The following is an 18,455-nucleotide window of genomic DNA, read 5'->3' on the forward strand; positions in this document are numbered from 1 at the left end:
AGAATTGAAAAAATGAATATGGATCACATATAATGACCACATTAATTTAATAATTTCGTTCAAAAAATCAATATTCGGTCCTTTGTTTTTATGTCCAAAACTGAGATACTCAGCAAGCTTCAAATCACTAAACTAAGTTTTAAACTCGGTAAGACGTTGTGAAAGCAAATTATACTTATTATTTCCCATTGCCTTCATACTAACGTGTTTGTTTGGAAGCTGAAGGAGTATCAGCGATATTCTGTTTTCGCCCCTTCTCACTTCGTACCAGCATTTCCTGTCGTCCAAATTCTCAATTATATATATATTATATATTGTAACAGTCCGCTGTACTAAGCTACATAAGGGGCGATATTTCCAAATGCCTTTCAAGAATCCAACGTGAAGTTTACACAGATTTATTTCTGAGGTGAGTATTTTTATCAAATATATTGTAATATTTCGTACCTGCTGTAGTGTGTGGGGGTTAGAACCAGCCGGCCGGTCAGCTCAGTTGGTTAGAGCACCGTGCTAGTGTTCCGGCAGTCATGGGTTCGAGCCCCACACCGGGCGCACTTTTCCTCCCAAGGTTACTTTACTGGTGGCAGCGGTAAACGGCAGTAGTGCCTCCATCGGCCTAAAAGGTTAATGGGGGGAGGAGTGTAGTGTGGGTGTTAGAACCAGCCGCCCGGTTAGCTCAGTTGGTTAGAGCGCTGTGCTAGTGTTCCGGTGGTCGTAGGTTTGAGCCCCACACCGGGTGCACTTTTCCTCCCAGGTTTACTGTACTGCAGCATGATTTAATAATTTATCGAGTATTGGAATGCATGACTTGTTACAAATCGGGTTACGAATAATCTTGTCAGCATGCCAAAGTGAAAGTAGTTCTGGAGTTTTATACGTTAGACAGTGACCTAATGTAGTTGCTGACATGTTATTGTATAAGTAGGAATCTCTAAGTCTAAGTCTCTAAGAATTATTGTTAAAAGATGAATACAACTTAACATGTCAGCTATTACATTAGGTCACTTTCTAACGTATAAAACTCCAGAACTACTTTTACTTTCACTTTGGCATGCTGACATTGTAAAAAGGCATGTATTCCAATGCTCGGTAAATTATTAAATCATGCTGCAGGTACAAAATATTACAATATATTTGATAAGAAACTCTCCTCAGAAATAAATCTGTGTTAACTTCACATTGGATTCTTGGAAGGCATCTGGAAATATCGCCCATATGTTGTTTAGTAGGCGTTAACATACATGGTGAAGTCATCAAGTACACGTGAAAACAGGAAAATGCAGCGCCACTCGTTTTTCGTTTATCTTTTGTAAAACAAAAATCGAAAACGGTATTAATGAATCAATTTCTTGTTTTGATTTCCGGGAGTAAAATTTAAATTATAGAAAAGAAAAAGCCTATGCATTTTGGTTTTCTATTCAGGCATAAGAAAAACGAAAAATGATTTGAATGTTCCTATTTTCGTATTTTACTTTCATTCATAAAAACGAAAAACGCAAAAAACGGTATATACCAGAATGCTTGTTTTTTGTTTTACACTTTATGAAACGGAAAAAAAGAAAAGAAATAAGGTATAAATAAATAGTTTTCTTGTTTTGTATTCCGTGGTTATAATTTAAGAACGGAAAAGGAAAAAGTCTATCAATTTTGGTTTTATATTCAATAATTGGAAAAACGAAAAAGGATTTGTATGTTCCTTTTTCGTTTTTAAATTTCAATTGTAAAAAAAACGAAAAGACTGTACAAACATGTATATACACGGACCGATGTGCAGCCATAGTATAACATTCTGTTATAGACCGAAGTACGTTCATAGTACGTATGTTAACTTTGTTGGCAATATGCAAATAAGCAAAGCCTGGGTTCTTTGTGGATTGAGAATTTACTGTATATAAAGACCAGCTGACCCCTTAACGGTCGAGCATGCTTTTCTCTGAAGGGATCTGTTGGTGTTTGTTGGTCTCGCATGTTACAATATCTTAGAATTCTTTTAAGCAATAAAGATATGTATTAAAAAAGCATGTTATGATTTGGCCCAGTGTCTTCATAATTTATTTTAAAAATAAAGTTGGTAAGTGTACACCTCAAATTTCAAAACTTCAAAGTACTTCAGTTTAGTACTGTCCACACAGAAGTGAACACCATATCGAAACTCAATCAGAATTTGGCATTTCAAAAACTTCAAGAGCCAAATAGATGAGTGGCATGTTAAAATTACTGCTGAAATTTTCTTAATTGGATCATATACTGGCAAGATCTAGTCTAAAATAATAGACGTGTTACACAGGTTTCTTCCAATCCTTACGTGAACGATATGCCATATCAAATATCATAAAATAAAATCCGTCAACATACACATATTTGGACTATGGCAAGATCTTGCATTCAAATTTCGATACCATAGAAATACCCTGAATTAGTATATTATAATTTCAGCATAAACAGGAACTGGAGTATCTTGAAAATGAATGATGACGCAGAATCTGCGAGCAACTCACCGGCTAATATCACTCCAAATATTAGCAACCCTGGCACCCCCCGCTCAGATGCTGGATTGGAAATGAGGGGAACCCCGCCGCCTGCACCTGTTCAGATTCAACGTCCGGTAGCATCAGTGAACCAGCAACAACAACAACAGCAACTGCTCCTTCAGCACCAACAGCAGTTACAACAAATGCAGAGTCAGAGCAAATATACTCAGCTATTGGCTGTGATTGAAGATTTGGGACGTGATATAAGGCCAACCTATGCAGGGAGTCGAACGTCAGCAGAAAGACTAAAGAGGGGCATTGTGCATGCTAGAATACTTGTACGCGAGTGCCTGACTGAATGTGAAAGAAGTGCAAGAAGTTAAAATATGGCCATTTTGAAAAACGAACACTTACATTTGTATTAAGCTTTTGAGTCTGATACTTGGCCTGGTCATTTTATATATATGTAGAAGTAATAGTAGAATAGACAAGATTTTTCTTTTTACAAGTTGTGTAAAATGTGTTATGTGCATACATTTTAAATCTCTAGTTCAAAATGTGGTCTAATTTGGATTTGAAAGAAGATTAAATGAATCTCAAATTCTCCGTCAAAACTGAAAAACATCAGAAATTGTTGATGAACTTGTACAAGAATGTACATAGTACAATGTAATTTGAAAGAACACTCTTGGAAAGAAAGAATTATCTCACAGTTATCATTTCATATGGGTGAACTTTTCTAGTGTTGACAGCTCCATTCTAAGTGTTCTTTCATTAAAACCATTTACTGAAGTACAGAACAAATGTAAACTATAAGAAAAGTTGTACAATAGTAGTTTACATAAAGTATTGAATGATCATTAATGCTGTTTAAAAAAAAAGAAGGTTTTTGTGTGTGTTTATTTTAGAAATGTATGAATACTGGTACATGTCCTATTTCAACCAAATCTCTGATACTGAAGACACTGGGCAACATTTTCAATTTTAATGCTTGATTGAGTATTTATTTAGATTGAATATGATACCCGTACAGGGGCACTTTTACTGTTTCAAATTTACAGACTGGTCTGGAAACCAAATTTTATCAGGCCTAAAAAAAAATACATTTGGTTCGGGTTACCCGACCCTACCTACGGAATAGGCACCGACCCTACCTAAAAAATAAAAAAATTTCGTTTTTTTTTTGTTTAATTGCTTTTCAATATGTAGTTTAAACCTTAAATGCTTATACAGAAGATAACTTTAACACCATTCTCCAATGATGAAAATGATATTCTTATATAAAGTCTAATAAAAAAAAAAAATAAAAAAATAAAAAAACCTACCTACCCTACCTACAGTATTTTTGAAAAGGATGTAACCCTAACCAAACATTTTTTTTTAGGCCTCACCTTGTTTAGGTAAATGTTATGGAACGCATTTGTATTTCAAACTTTTATAATTCATGTATGAAAATATTTTTGATATTCGCCTTTTCACTTCTGAATGTTTTGTATACTATACTTTGATTAAGTTTTCACGATTGATATAGCATTTGGATATGATGTAGCATATTTATATGTGTCTGTACATGAAGATTATTGGACAACAATAAAATTGTAATGCAAGAAAAATTTGGTTTCTTTCTAAGCTATGAATGTACATTTATTTAAGTTTAAAGCCATGAATAGGCAAAAAGTGTAGTTTTCATTGGCATTCAGTGATTCTACAGAAATTAAATTGAAGCAATATTACAGATATTATAAAGTCAAATGGCCTGTAAATCACTGTATTCTAATAGAAATTCAGTTTTATGATGTCAGCAGTCCATATTATATTGGACCGCTGACATCGTATTATATGAACCGCTGAAATCATAAAACTGTTGAGTATGACCTGCAATTTTCATCGAGGCGAAAATTTGCCTCATGTAAACATTATTTTTGTTCAATAAAAGTATATTAAATACATCCAAAGTGCTTTAAAAATATGGTAATATAAAATGTTCAGTATAATATAAGAAATATAACACATTATATTGGAACGCCTAATGTCTCTGTCTATATACTCCTTTGGGGGCTGTCCGGCTGGTCCTTATAATGTCTTATTACACTCAGTGGTGTGTAATATTTCTTAAATATATAGTATTTTGCAAAATATTAGTCACTAAATGAAAATGTTTTGAGATTCCTTTTGTTGGTATGGACAGTTTTGATGTGTGCTTATATGTGTAGCTTGTTACATCACTCTCATTTGCTCCAATATTCAAAATATAGAGAGCTACACTGCTTACCTTACCATAGCGTAAGCATCGGCTTCACACCTTGGTTAAGGTTTTGCATGTAAGCACCTTGCAGTCATTATCTCAGGAAAGACATAATGTATTGCATTGTAATTTTGTGTTCCCAAGTTGTAACTATCCAATTAATTAATTTATCAAGTAAGATAACTCTATCCCAAATAAAATGCAAATCATGACCCTTTATTATTCAACTCTAAGCATTTAAGCACACACAGGCTAAATCGAGTAAGATAACTTTGGTTTTGCATGCGACCACATTAACGTCAATATCTCTGATTCTCAGTGACTACATGTACTTGATGTATGGCATTGATACATTATACAACAGTACTCAACCATCCAACCTACTTAAATAACCAAGTTACCAGTAGATAACTCTATTTTGCATAAATGTTAATAATTGCCCTTTATTATTTGACTTAGAAATTCTGGTTAAGGTTTTGCATGTAAGTGTGCATTAGCCAATATCTCAGCAACTACTTGATGTAATGCATTGAAACTTATACAAGGGCTGTCAACCATCCAATCACCATATCAAGTCCGACTATTATCTTGCATACAATGTATATAATGGCCCATTTTTATTCGGCTAAGTAATTTTTTGTAGTGCTTATGATTTGTCTATCATAACAATCTATATGGAATACAATGTAATTCATATCATTGTCGAAAAATTACAAATCGGTGCAACTATAATATCATCATGTACATTTTGTTCTAGTTGATTTCATACCTGCAAAGATTACCCGGATATCAATCCTTTGATTACAGTTAAATGGCTCATTAAAAGTGTAGCATATATGTTTATATATAAATATTATTTATATATAGTCTGCTCTTAAACATTAGCAGCATCCACAGTCCGGACCAGAAAAATACATTATACAAGGGGCTATTGATAAAGTATGTCTCGAGTGGCTGGGATGTCCATCAGCACGTGTCAGACGATCGATACAGAGTTGTGTGCTGACTCTGTGGAGTGGTGTCCCCTGACCGACCTTCAGGATGTGCTTGTGTGTGGAACATATCAGCTCCAGGAACAGGTACTATGATAGATGAATATAAACAGTAATCACACAGATAGCAAGAAACTTGATTATGCAGTACATGTAGGTGTCTAATTGAAACCTTCATCTGTTAATACTCTAACTAGGACCGTCTTTGTGCCTCCTCCACCTAAAACAAACAAACTACACAGCTGGGATTGTCTGGCAAAATGCTAAATGGAAATTAGTCTTTATTATTTTGTTCCAGCTTTTTTTTGTATTTCAGTCTGAGGCAGAAAGCAATGAGGAACAGACCCGTGTCGGCAGACTATATTTGTATGCCCTCAGTAACCAGTCAGGTAGTCCCAGTCTGGAGCAGCTTACCAGTCAAGACATGCCAGGTGTTCTAGACATCAAGTGGTCATATCACCCAGTGGCAGGTCAGGCTTGCTTTGCACTGGTCAACTCAGTTGGTGAGCTGCGAGTCTATAAGCTGCTGGAGGATAGGTCTGTTGCCATGGTAACAAGGGCAGAACTGACTCCGCAGAGTCTTGGTCTGTCATTAGAATGGAACAACATGACAGGAAATAGGTTGGAATTTATTCTTGATTAATTCTTCTGCAACTTACCATTGGTTGTCACCAAATATGTATTTTTTGATAAAATAAAATAAAAAGATAATTTATGTGGGGGGGGGGGGGTCAAAGTCTTCATACATGTTACAGGTCTAATAATGAAAGTATTTATTGGAAATTCTGAATTCATTGGAGAAACTATAGACTCTTCAAAATACACATTCATGCTTTTTGGTCACCCATTCATTCTCTCAAGCTGGGATCCATGTGTTAACATGAATGTTAATGAAAGTACTTTCTCAATCTTTTAAAAGGACTGAAAATATCCAACTAAAGAGCTTCCACTGCATCAGGTTTGAAAATATCACAAAAGGCTTGATCACAATTTGTTTTGTGATATCTATGATAACTGTATGTCTCCATTTGGTTAGAAGTAATTTCTGTAAACTAGCGCAAGATGTAACTCATATATGAAAAGATTTGAAATTTCTAAACACCTAAAAAATAAATGCATCATCATTTTAGCGAAAATACAATGCGAGTGGTGAGCTCGGACTCGACAGGTCAAATACATGTACACCAAGTAGGGGAGAGCAGTCTGGTTGCCTTAGAAACTTGGAAGGCACATGACTACGAAGCCTGGATAGCAGCATTTAACCAGAATGACACACAAATTGTCTATACAGGTATATGGATGTTTAGACCATTTAAATCAGATATTTGTTTTCTATTGACATTGCTCACATGGTTTAAGAAAGACGTATTGAAAATTTATATTAAAACACTGTTAGTTTAATTTTGTTTAAGTTCAAACATACCGTATTTATTTTACAACAATTGTTTACAAAATTATATTAATCACACTCGTTGGCACGATTTTACGCGAGAATGTGGTCTTGTGTTGTTGGGGGAAACTGGAGTTTCTGGAGGAAACCCACTTGTCCGGCCATGGTGACTCACATGCGCCCAGGCCGGGTCCTGGGTTGCCTAGGTAGGAAGCGAAAACCCTTACCACTGCGCTAACCCAGGTTTGATTCCCAGTCTGTTCCCAATGAGGACTCAGTTGTGCAATTAAAACATACTACCGGTAATGAGACAAGTAGTTCATGTAAACCATAAGCAAGTGGCTCATTCTAAGAATTCAATAAAGTAAAGTCCTTGTTTCACAGATATTTTCTGTTTGATGTATGTCATTTTCAAAGAAAAATATGTCCACTGTGTATATGTGAAGATTGTCATGAACGCATTGTTATATGGGTGTGATTTTAGCCACAAGTGTGTTTATGTTATTGTGAGGGTTTTAGACAGGGTTAAAATGGGCAAAGTGCTGCATGAAAGGGACAGGCTGCAAATAGCAAAAACCGAGAAGGGCACATTTTATTGGCGGCTCTATAAAACTTCAATAGTATAAATATGACAAAGAAATGTTGGAAAGTGTTTAATTGAAGTAGTTTTAGATTTCAACTGCCAGATATCTTGTTTGAATGTTTGTTTAATCATATGTGAAGCGTTTAAGCAAAACAGGATGTATTTGGTTATCTAAAGCATTCAATTCTAAGAAAGCAGAAGGGTGCACATGCTGATCTCAATGCGGGCAGAAAACTGCTACCTAAAACGGATGCAGCCTCATATAACCCTTTAGCTAAAACCCTTAAATTAGTGATTGGCAATGTATGTTAATAATTCAGTGTGCATTTAAGTAATCATTGTCAATGAATGTTATATGTTGAATGTGTGTTTTAATACCTGTGAAAAAAAACTCAGTAAGAAGAAATGACTCTTGAATGTGCTGTATGTGTACATGCACTTCAGGTGGAGATGACTGTAGACTAAAGGGCTGGGACCTGAGAGTAGGCACGGCTTCTCCTGTCTTCAACAGCAAAAGGTAAGATGACTGTAGACTAAAGGGTTGGGACATGAGAGTGGACACGGCTTCTCCCATCTTCAACAGCAAAATGTAAGATGACTGATGACTAAAAGGCTGGGACCTGAGAGTGGACACGGCTTCTCCCATCTTCAACAGCAAAAGGTAAGATGACTGTAGACTGAAGGGCTGGGACCTGAGAGTGGACACAGCTTCTCCCATCTTCAACAGCAAAAGGTAAGATGACTGTAGACTAAAGGGTTGGGACATGCGAGTGGACATGGCTTCTCCCATCTTCAACTGCAAAACGCAAGATGACTGTAGACTAAAGGGTTGGGACATGAGAGTGGACACGGCTTCTCCCATCTTCAACTGCAAAACGCAAGATGACTGTAGACTAATGTTTTGGGACATGAGAGTGGACACGGCTCTCCTGTCTTCAACCGCAAAATGTAAGATGACTGTAGACTAAAGGGTTGGGACATGAGAGTGGACACGGCTTCTCCCATCTTCAACAGCAAAATGTAAGATGACTGTAGACTAAAGGGCTGGGACCTGAGAGTGGACACAGCTTCTCCCATCTTCAACAGCAAAAGGTAAGATGACTGTAGACTAAAGGGCTGGGACCTGAGAGTGGACACAGCTTCTCCCATCTTCAACAGCAAAAGGTAAGATGACTGTAGACTAAAGGGTTGGGACATGAGAGTGGACACAGCTTCTCCCATCTTCAACAGCAAAAGGTAAGATGACTGTAGACTAAAGGGTTGGGACATGAGTGTGGACACAGCTTCTCCTGTCTTCAATAGCAAAAGGTAAGATGACTGTAGACTAAAGGGCTGGGACCTGAGAGTGGACACAGCTTCTCCCATCTTCAACAGCAAAATGTAAGATGACTGTAGACTAAAAGGCTGGGACCTGATAGTGGACATGGCTTCTCTCATCTTCAACTGCAAAAGGTAAGATGACTGTAGACTAAAGGGTTGGGATATGAGAGTGGACACAGCTTCTCCCATCTTCAACTGCAAAAGGTAAGATGACTGTAGACTAAAGGGTTGGGACATGAGAGTGGACACGGCTTCTCCCATCTTCAACTGCAAAAGGTAAGATGACTGTAGACTAAAGGGTTGGGACATGAGAGTGGACACGGCTTCTCCCATCTTCAACTGCAAAAGGTAAGATGACTGTAGACTAAAGGGCTGGGACCTGAGAATGGACACGGCTTCTCCTGTATTCAACAGCAAAAGGTAAGATGACTGTAGACTAATGGGTTGGGATATGAGAGTGGACACGGCTTCTCCCATCTTCAACTGCAAAAGGTAAGATGACTGTAGACTAAAGGGTTGGGACATGAGAGTGGACACGGCTTCTCCCATCTTCAACAGCAAAAGGTAAGATGACTGTAGACTAAAGGGTTGGGACATGAGAGTGGACACAGCTTCTCCCATCTTCAACAGCAAAATGTAAGATGACTGTAGACTAAAGGGCTGGGACCTGAGAATGGACACGGCTTCTCCTGTATTCAACAGCAAAAGGTAAGATGACTGTAGACTAAAGGGTTGGGACATGAGAGTGGACACGGCTTCTCCTGTCTTCAACAGCAAAAGGTAAGATGACTGTAGACTAATGGGTTGGGATATGAGAGTGGACACGGCTTCTCCTGTCTTCAACAGCAAAAGGTAAGATGACTGTAGACTAAAGGGTTGGGACATGAGAGTGGACACGGCTTCTCCCATCTTCAACAGCAAAAGGTAAGATGACTGTAGACTAAAGGGTTGGGACATGAGAGTGGACACGGCTTCTCCCATCTTCAACTGCAAAAGGTAAGATGACTGTAGACTAAAGGGTTGGGACATGAGAGTGGACACAGCTTCTCCCATCTTCAACAGCAAAATGTAAGATGACTGTAGACTAAAGGGCTGGGACCTGAGAATGGACACGGCTTCTCCTGTATTCAACAGCAAAAGGTAAGATGACTGTAGACTAATGGGTTGGGATATGAGAGTGGACACGGCTTCTCCTGTCTTCAACAGCAAAAGGTAAGATGACTGTAGACTAAAGGGTTGGGACATGAGAGTGGACACGGCTTCTCCTGTCTTCAATAGCAAAAGGTAAGATGACTGTAGACTAAAGGGTTGGGACATGAGTGTGGACACAGCTTCTCCTGTCTTCAATAGCAAAATGTAAGATGACTGTAGACTAAAGGGCTGGGACCTGAGAGTGGACACAGCTTCTCCCATCTTCAACAGCAAAAGGTAAGATGACTGTAGACTAAAGGGTTGGGACATGAGAGTGGACACAGCTTCTCCTGTCTTCAACAGCAAAATGTAAGATGACTGTAGACTAAAGGGCTGGGACCTGAGAGTGGACACAGCTTCTCCCATCTTCAACAGCAAAAGGTAAGATGACTGTACACTGAAGGGCTGGGACATGAGAATGGACACGGCTTCTCCCATCTTCAACAGCAAAAGGTAAGATGACTGTAGACTGAAGGGCTGGGACATGAGAATGGACACAGCTTCTCCCATCTTCAACAGCAAAAGGTAAGATGACTGTAGACTAAAGGGTTGGGACATGAGAGTGGACACAGCTTCTCCCATCTTCAACTGCAAAAGGTAAGATGACTGTAGACTAAAGGGTTGGGATATGAGAGTGGACACAGCTTCTCCTGTCTTCAATAGCAAAAGGTAAGATGACTGTAGACTAAAGGGCTGGGACCTGAGAGTGGACACGGCTTCTCCTGTCTTCAACTGCAAAAGGTAAGATGACTGTAGACTAAAGGGTTGGGATATGAGAGTGGACACGGCTTCTCCCATCTTCAACTGCAAAAGGTAAGATGACTGTAGACTAAAGGGTTGGGATATGAGAGTGGACACGGCTTCTCCTGTCTTCAACAGCAAAAGGTAAGATGACTGTAGACTAAAGGGTTGGGATATGAGAGTGGACACGGCTTCTCCCATCTTCAACTGCAAAAGGTAAGATTACTGTAGACTAAAGGGTTGGGATATGAGAGTGGACACGGCTTCTCCCATCTTCAACTGCAAAAGGTAAGATGACTGTAGACTAAAGGGTTGGGACATGAGAGTGGTGTGACACGGCTTCTCCCATCTTCAACTGCAAAAGGTAAGATGACTGTAGACTAAAGGGTTGGGATATGAGAGTGGACACGGCTTCTCCCATCTTCAACAGCAAAAGGTAAGATGACTGTAGACTAAAGGGTTGGGATATGAGAGTGGACACGGCTTCTCCCATCTTCAACTGCAAAAGGTAAGATGACTGTAGACTAAAGGGTTGGGATATGAGAGTGGACACGGCTTCTCCTGTCTTCAACAGCAAAAGGTAAGATGACTGTAGACTAAAGGGCTGGAACCTGAGAGTGGTGTGAAACGGCTTCTCCCATCTTCAACTGCAAATGGTAAGATGACTGTAGACTAAAGGGTTGGGATATGAGAGTGGACACGGCTTCTCCCATCTTCAACTGCAAAAGGTAAGATGACTGTAGACTAAAGGGCTGGGACCTGAGAGTGGTGTGACACGGCTTCTCCCATCTTCAACTGCAAAAGGTAAGATGACTGTAGACTAAAGGGCTGGGACCTGAGAATGGACACGGCTTCTCCTGTATTCAACAGCAAAAGGTAAGATGACTGTAGACTAATGGGTTGGGATATGAGAGTGGACACGGCTTCTCCCATCTTCAACTGCAAAAGGTAAGATGACTGTAGACTAAAGGGTTGGGACATGAGAGTGGACACGGCTTCTCCCATCTTCAACAGCAAAAGGTAAGATGACTGTAGACTAAAGGGTTGGGACATGAGAGTGGACACAGCTTCTCCCATCTTCAACAGCAAAATGTAAGATGACTGTAGACTAAAGGGCTGGGACCTGAGAATGGACACGGCTTCTCCTGTATTCAACAGCAAAAGGTAAGATGACTGTAGACTAATGGGTTGGGATATGAGAGTGGACACGGCTTCTCCTGTCTTCAACAGCAAAAGGTAAGATGACTGTAGACTAATGGGTTGGGATATGAGAGTGGACACGGCTTCTCCTGTCTTCAACAGCAAAAGGTAAGATGACTGTAGACTAAAGGGTTGGGACATGAGAGTGGACACGGCTTCTCCCATCTTCAACAGCAAAAGGTAAGATGACTGTAGACTAAAGGGTTGGGACATGAGAGTGGACACGGCTTCTCCCATCTTCAACTGCAAAAGGTAAGATGACTGTAGACTAAAGGGTTGGGACATGAGAGTGGACACAGCTTCTCCCATCTTCAACAGCAAAATGTAAGATGACTGTAGACTAAAGGGCTGGGACCTGAGAATGGACACGGCTTCTCCTGTATTCAACAGCAAAAGGTAAGATGACTGTAGACTAATGGGTTGGGATATGAGAGTGGACACGGCTTCTCCTGTCTTCAACAGCAAAAGGTAAGATGACTGTAGACTAAAGGGTTGGGACATGAGAGTGGACACGGCTTCTCCTGTCTTCAATAGCAAAAGGTAAGATGACTGTAGACTAAAGGGTTGGGACATGAGTGTGGACACAGCTTCTCCTGTCTTCAATAGCAAAATGTAAGATGACTGTAGACTAAAGGGCTGGGACCTGAGAGTGGACACAGCTTCTCCCATCTTCAACAGCAAAAGGTAAGATGACTGTAGACTAAAGGGTTGGGACATGAGAGTGGACACAGCTTCTCCTGTCTTCAACAGCAAAATGTAAGATGACTGTAGACTAAAGGGCTGGGACCTGAGAGTGGACACAGCTTCTCCCATCTTCAACAGCAAAAGGTAAGATGACTGTAGACTGAAGGGCTGGGACATGAGAATGGACACGGCTTCTCCCATCTTCAACAGCAAAAGGTAAGATGACTGTAGACTGAAGGGCTGGGACATGAGAATGGACACAGCTTCTCCCATCTTCAACAGCAAAAGGTAAGATGACTGTAGACTAAAGGGTTGGGACATGAGAGTGGACACAGCTTCTCCCATCTTCAACTGCAAAAGGTAAGATGACTGTAGACTAAAGGGTTGGGATATGAGAGTGGACACAGCTTCTCCTGTCTTCAATAGCAAAAGGTAAGATGACTGTAGACTAAAGGGCTGGGACCTGAGAGTGGACACGGCTTCTCCTGTCTTCAACTGCAAAAGGTAAGATGACTGTAGACTAAAGGGTTGGGATATGAGAGTGGACACGGCTTCTCCCATCTTCAACTGCAAAAGGTAAGATGACTGTAGACTAAAGGGTTGGGATATGAGAGTGGACACGGCTTCTCCTGTCTTCAACAGCAAAAGGTAAGATGACTGTAGACTAAAGGGTTGGGATATGAGAGTGGACACGGCTTCTCCCATCTTCAACTGCAAAAGGTAAGATGACTGTAGACTAAAGGGTTGGGATATGAGAGTGGACACGGCTTCTCCCATCTTCAACTGCAAAAGGTAAGATGACTGTAGACTAAAGGGTTGGGACATGAGAGTGGTGTGACACGGCTTCTCCCATCTTCAACTGCAAAAGGTAAGATGACTGTAGACTAAAGGGTTGGGATATGAGAGTGGACACGGCTTCTCCCATCTTCAACAGCAAAAGGTAAGATGACTGTAGACTAAAGGGTTGGAATATGAGAGTGGACACGGCTTCTCCCATCTTCAACTGCAAAAGGTAAGATGACTGTAGACTAAAGGGTTGGGATATGAGAGTGGACACGGCTTCTCCTGTCTTCAACAGCAAAAGGTAAGATGACTGTAGACTAAAGGGCTGGAACCTGAGAGTGGTGTGAAACGGCTTCTCCCATCTTCAACTGCAAAAGGTAAGATGACTGTAGACTAAAGGGTTGGGATATGAGAGTGGACACGGCTTCTCCCATCTTCAACTGCAAAAGGTAAGATGACTGTAGACTAAAGGGCTGGGACCTGAGAGTGGTGTGACACGGCTTCTCCCATCTTCAACTGCAAAAGGTAAGATGACTGTAGACTAAAGGGTTGGGACATGAGAGTGGACACGGCTTCTCCCATCTTCAACTGCAAAAGGTAAGATGACTGTAGACTTAAGGGCTGGGACCTGAGAGTGGACACAGCTTCTCCCATCTTCAACTGCAAAGGTAAGATGACTGTAGACTAAAGGGTTGGGACATGAGAGTGGACACAGCTTCTCCTGTATTCAACTGCAAAAGGTAAGATGACTGTAGACTAAAGGGCTGGGACCTGAGAGTGGTGTGACACGGCTTCTCCTGTCTTCAACAGCAAAAGGTAAGATGACTGTAGACTAAAGGGCAGGGACCTGAGAGTGGGCACGGCTTCTCCTGTCTTCAACAGCAAAAGGTATGCAGGTCTGAAAGCTATTCATGTGTGTAGTGCATTCAAATGATTGGTTTTCTAACCAATTAGACAGGATTTAAGTGCATTGATTTTTTTGACTGCACATAATTATTAACATGTATATAGGCAACTTATATCTGTATCAACATAAGCTTAAAAATATTTCCATCTGTTAAATCATTAAAAAAGGTGTCCACCCCTATACATACATTGCATGTGGACAAGATTCATTACATTATTTTCTAATGTATGTGTTTGTACAGAAGACAAATATAATGTTGTCATGGTAATTGTCATAAAAACAATCCTTGTATATTTCAGACACACAATGGGTGTATGTAGTATTCAAAGCAACCCTGTGCAGCCTCATTTGCTAGCCACTGGAAGGTAATCCAACTTTCTTGTGACCAACATCACACCAAATCATAATTAAAATTATTTCATAAATATTGTCACGATCATGAAACAAAAAACATAAGAATATATTTTTGATATATAACTAGTGTAATAAATTTTGATTTTGATGTGACATCAAAAATAGTATTTGGTATGTGCACATTATAAAGCAAAGTTTGAGGTATTTTGTGCTATAAATTATCAAAGTTAATTTGTAACCATTTCTGATATAAACCGAATATCACTTTCACAGTTGTTTAATATAAAGGGTATCAAATTTATTGACTCAAATTTGTTTAAAAAATTTCTGTTCTCAATGGCCATTTATGTGTTATCCTCGGTATCACATAATCAGAATGTACATGAATGATATTTATTCATGACTAGGTTTTTCTTTTTTTACTTTAGGTTTTTATGATTCAATTCACTTCAATGCTTACAGTGACTAGACACCAGATGGTCCCATAATCAGCAAATACAGCACAGTATTTCCTCAAAACAAGCCTAGAATTATCAATATGAGCTAGTTTGATTGTGATAATACACGATTTAAAGAATGATTTGTCGCTGTTTTAGCCGAGTATAACAGTTTAAAAATAGTGCTTATTTTTTTATCAGTTTATAGTGTGTACATATAGCATATGAAAGTCATGTGATTAATACAAATAAATATTCCTACACTATTTTTAAATTAGGGATTAACAATGTAGTTAACGATGTAGATACCCAGTCAATTTCGAAACGCAAAAATTCCCCAAAACTGCAAAAGATACATGTGTCGTAAATGATGTGATTCATCAATCAGTAAGATTCAATGCGTTGTACACAACGATATCAATTTTATGTTAGTTTTTGACTACTTTTTTTTTTCTTGCAATTGTATCATCTGGTGTAGTCCCTATTCAAAGTTTTAGACCATACTGATTTCTATGCAAGTTATGCAGTGTTTTCCCATGCACAGTTATGATGAGGAGCTGTATATATGGGACAGTCGTCAGATGTCACGCCCCCAGCAGTCGGTCTCCCTAGGGGGTGGGGTTTGGAGGGTGAAGTGGGAGCCCTGCAATGCCTCACAGATCCTCACAGCTACCATGTACAATGGTTTTCACATCATTAACGTTACAGGTAGGGATTTTTTTAATTGGTCTTCTGTAATATTAAGGATTTGCTTCATATCAGTGTCATGGTACTTAAGAAGACCAATCATAGTATTTGACTAGACTAAAATTATGCAATTACGGTAAATGGTCATGTCTGGAATGTAACTTTTCTATCAGTGAATATTTTTTTATATCTGGGAAAAAAAACTAAATAGAAATTACGGGGCTTTCTAAACATAAACTATTTGTTGGTAAGTAGTTTTTTAATGACTGGTGCTGTAAACATTGAACTGAACGGGAATGTATTAAAATCAAAAACTTCACAGCAGTGAAAATCCTTCCAAAATTATTTGTACCAATCTGTAACATAATTGTGATTGTATTATGTAAAAAATGTATTATTTTGTTCAAAGCCTTTATAGTTAGAGGTCATTAAGTAATTTTCACACATTTTAAAAGCAAAAATGGCTCTAGTTATGCAAAAAAGAGAAAATCCTGTTGTTTTCTTCCAGTTTTTATGCTCCCGAAGCGTTGGCAAAAATGTTCTAAAAATGTTTGCTCGTCCGTTCATCTTTGTGTCTGTCCGTTACAACCTTGTTATTAGTTTGGATTTCATTATTCACATGCCTGTGATATTTTCCCTGGCTTTACCAATACTTTCTTCTGTTATAACAAGTTTGCAACTATTTCAGATAATGCCTGTGACATAGTTTGTCACTATAAAGAGCACCAGTCCATAGCCTATGGAGCCGACTGGTGCAGAATCCCTACAGACTCGGCAGGAAAGCAGATTTGTGATGATCCCGAGGACAGGCAAGCAACAAGATGCCAGCCTAGCTCCCCCACACATACCATTGCTACATGCTCTTTTTATGATCATTTGTTAAAATTATGGACTGTTAAGTGATTTGAATAAAACAGAAGAAAGTTAACTGCCTTTTTAAAGTGATTATTACTGTTTATATCAGGCAGAAGACCTCTATACTAGCTGTAATGAACACATTTACAAGCTTTTAAGTGACCAATAACAAAAAAATAGGGATAAGAGTAGATTTTTTTTTTTAAATGTCGGCCTATCTCGTATACATGCGCTAAAGGGTTAAAGTAGGGTCAAGTAGGGAGCATTAAGAGCAAAAAGTAAGGATAGTAGCGTTGTTTCCTTACCTTTTTGGATGCAAGTAAATGTCAGACTAATAAACCCATTCATCAATTGTGATGTACACATATTTATCTTTGCTTAGAAACCAGTGCTTCAAGAGGAATTCAGCCACATGATGCGCAGATGAACCTGAAATGGGTGTCTCTGACTTGTCGACATGCACCACTCATTCTCATCCTAGAACCCCTCTTGCAGCACTGGAGACCTACTGTATCAAACCAATCCTACAAAAAAACTAGAAATTGCTTCTTATTAAAATCAAGATATAGTTTATTTTGATCAATGCATTTAGTTAAAAAAAATCTTTTATTTCTTGAACTGTTTTTACAAAAAGTCTGAAAAGTAAACTTTTTTTAAAGCTGGAGTCTAACAAAAATGTAGGGAAAAGAAGGTCCCGCTTGAAAGTCTGCATTCAGGATTCAAGCAAAAAACAAGATCATTCAAGAATCAAGATAAAATGCCCCATAGATAATCAACACAGATTTAGGTTTCATTCAAGGTTACACACAGCCCTTACCAAGAAAACATTGAAGAAATAGCCAGAAAATACAGTAGATTATCCTAAACCCTAACCAAGGGAGGGTTTTAAGTTTGCATTGATTAAGAGCTAGAATTTCACGGCCTGTAATTTTTGAGCTCGTCTGTTTTTTTGAAGTTTAGGTTTTGTCAGAGCTTTGGCATCTTTGTCGGCATCATGCAAAATCTTTAATATATTTATGTGAAACTTGTTACAAATGTTGCCAAAAACAATACTAACATGTACAGGAAGCCTTATTATAACTCAGTCTTCAATTAAGTTAGGCGCCTTCTTAGAATGAAAATAAAACAATAGATGAGCATTGAGACTTGGTATTAGCCCCACCAAGCTTATGTTGAAACCAAAAAAAGTGCATATTTTGATTGCTAATGTAAGATCAGTCCATACAGATTTGAAAGGTTGGTGGTACCATTGAATAGGTAAAGATAAAATGTTTAGAGGTGGTGACCTTGACCCACAGGGTCCCGAATGCAATCCCGTGAAAGGTATTCATAAACTCATTTGAAACACCATGATTAATTAGGGTATGTAAACTCTAAACTTATTAAGTTTTAACCGTTTTTTATACGCCCATCTTACGATGGTCGTATTATGGGAACACCCATGGCGGGCGGGCGGGCGGGCGGCTCCACAATGTTGTCCGCTCTCTTACTTGAACATTTCTCATCCAATTTCCACCAAACTTCATGAAAGTGTTTGTTGGTGAAATATCTAGGTCAAGTTCGATAACCAGCCAAATCGCTCTAGGCACTCCAGAGTTATGGCCCCCTGAATTTG

The 18,455-nt window shown here is 39.0% G+C and overlaps 2 protein-coding genes across 3 annotated transcripts; both read left to right on the forward strand.

Annotated features, from left to right (window-relative positions):
- The first annotated feature begins 72 nt into the window (after positions 1 to 72).
- LOC128241833 (diphthine methyltransferase-like) lies at positions 73 to 16,913 on the forward strand. 2 transcript variants are annotated; one of them, XM_052958931.1, is made up of 8 exons: positions 73 to 148; positions 5,602 to 5,795; positions 6,025 to 6,329; positions 6,839 to 6,999; positions 8,126 to 8,198; positions 14,807 to 14,872; positions 15,843 to 16,006; positions 16,674 to 16,913. In XM_052958931.1, the coding sequence occupies exons 2-8, from the start codon at positions 5,658 to 5,660 to the stop codon at positions 16,886 to 16,888; spliced, it is 1,122 nt and encodes a 373-aa protein (XP_052814891.1). In that variant the 5' UTR covers positions 73 to 148; positions 5,602 to 5,657; the 3' UTR covers positions 16,889 to 16,913. The 2 variants fall into 2 exon arrangements, with proteins under 2 accessions (XP_052814891.1, XP_052814899.1); XM_052958939.1 differs by having other exon boundaries at positions 78 to 148; positions 5,605 to 5,795.
- Positions 2,465 to 2,854, forward strand: LOC128216758 (cyclin-dependent kinase 2-associated protein 1-like). The gene has a single exon (XM_052923417.1). The coding sequence runs from the start codon at positions 2,465 to 2,467 to the stop codon at positions 2,852 to 2,854; it is 390 nt and encodes a 129-aa protein (XP_052779377.1).
- Positions 16,914 to 18,455: the final 1,542 nt, after the last annotated feature.

This window comes from Mya arenaria, chromosome 2 (assembly GCF_026914265.1).
Source record: "Mya arenaria isolate MELC-2E11 chromosome 2, ASM2691426v1".
Lineage (NCBI taxonomy): Eukaryota > Metazoa > Mollusca > Bivalvia > Myida > Myidae > Mya > Mya arenaria.

What these genes read in the sequence shown, in the direction of transcription:
- LOC128216758 (XM_052923417.1), top strand. Translation starts at nt 2,465, where the DNA reads ATGAATGATGACGCAGAATCTGCGAGCAACTCACCGGCTAATATCACT.
- LOC128241833 (XM_052958931.1), top strand. Translation starts at nt 5,658, where the DNA reads ATGTCTCGAGTGGCTGGGATGTCCATCAGCACGTGTCAGACGATCGAT. An exon ending in CCTGTCTTCAACAGCAAAAG is followed by an intron (nt 8,199 to 14,806) that starts GTAAGATGACTG and finishes TGTATATTTCAG; the next exon opens with ACACACAATGGGTGTATGTA. An exon ending in CATTTGCTAGCCACTGGAAG is followed by an intron (nt 14,873 to 15,842) that starts GTAATCCAACTT and finishes TCCCATGCACAG; the next exon opens with TTATGATGAGGAGCTGTATA.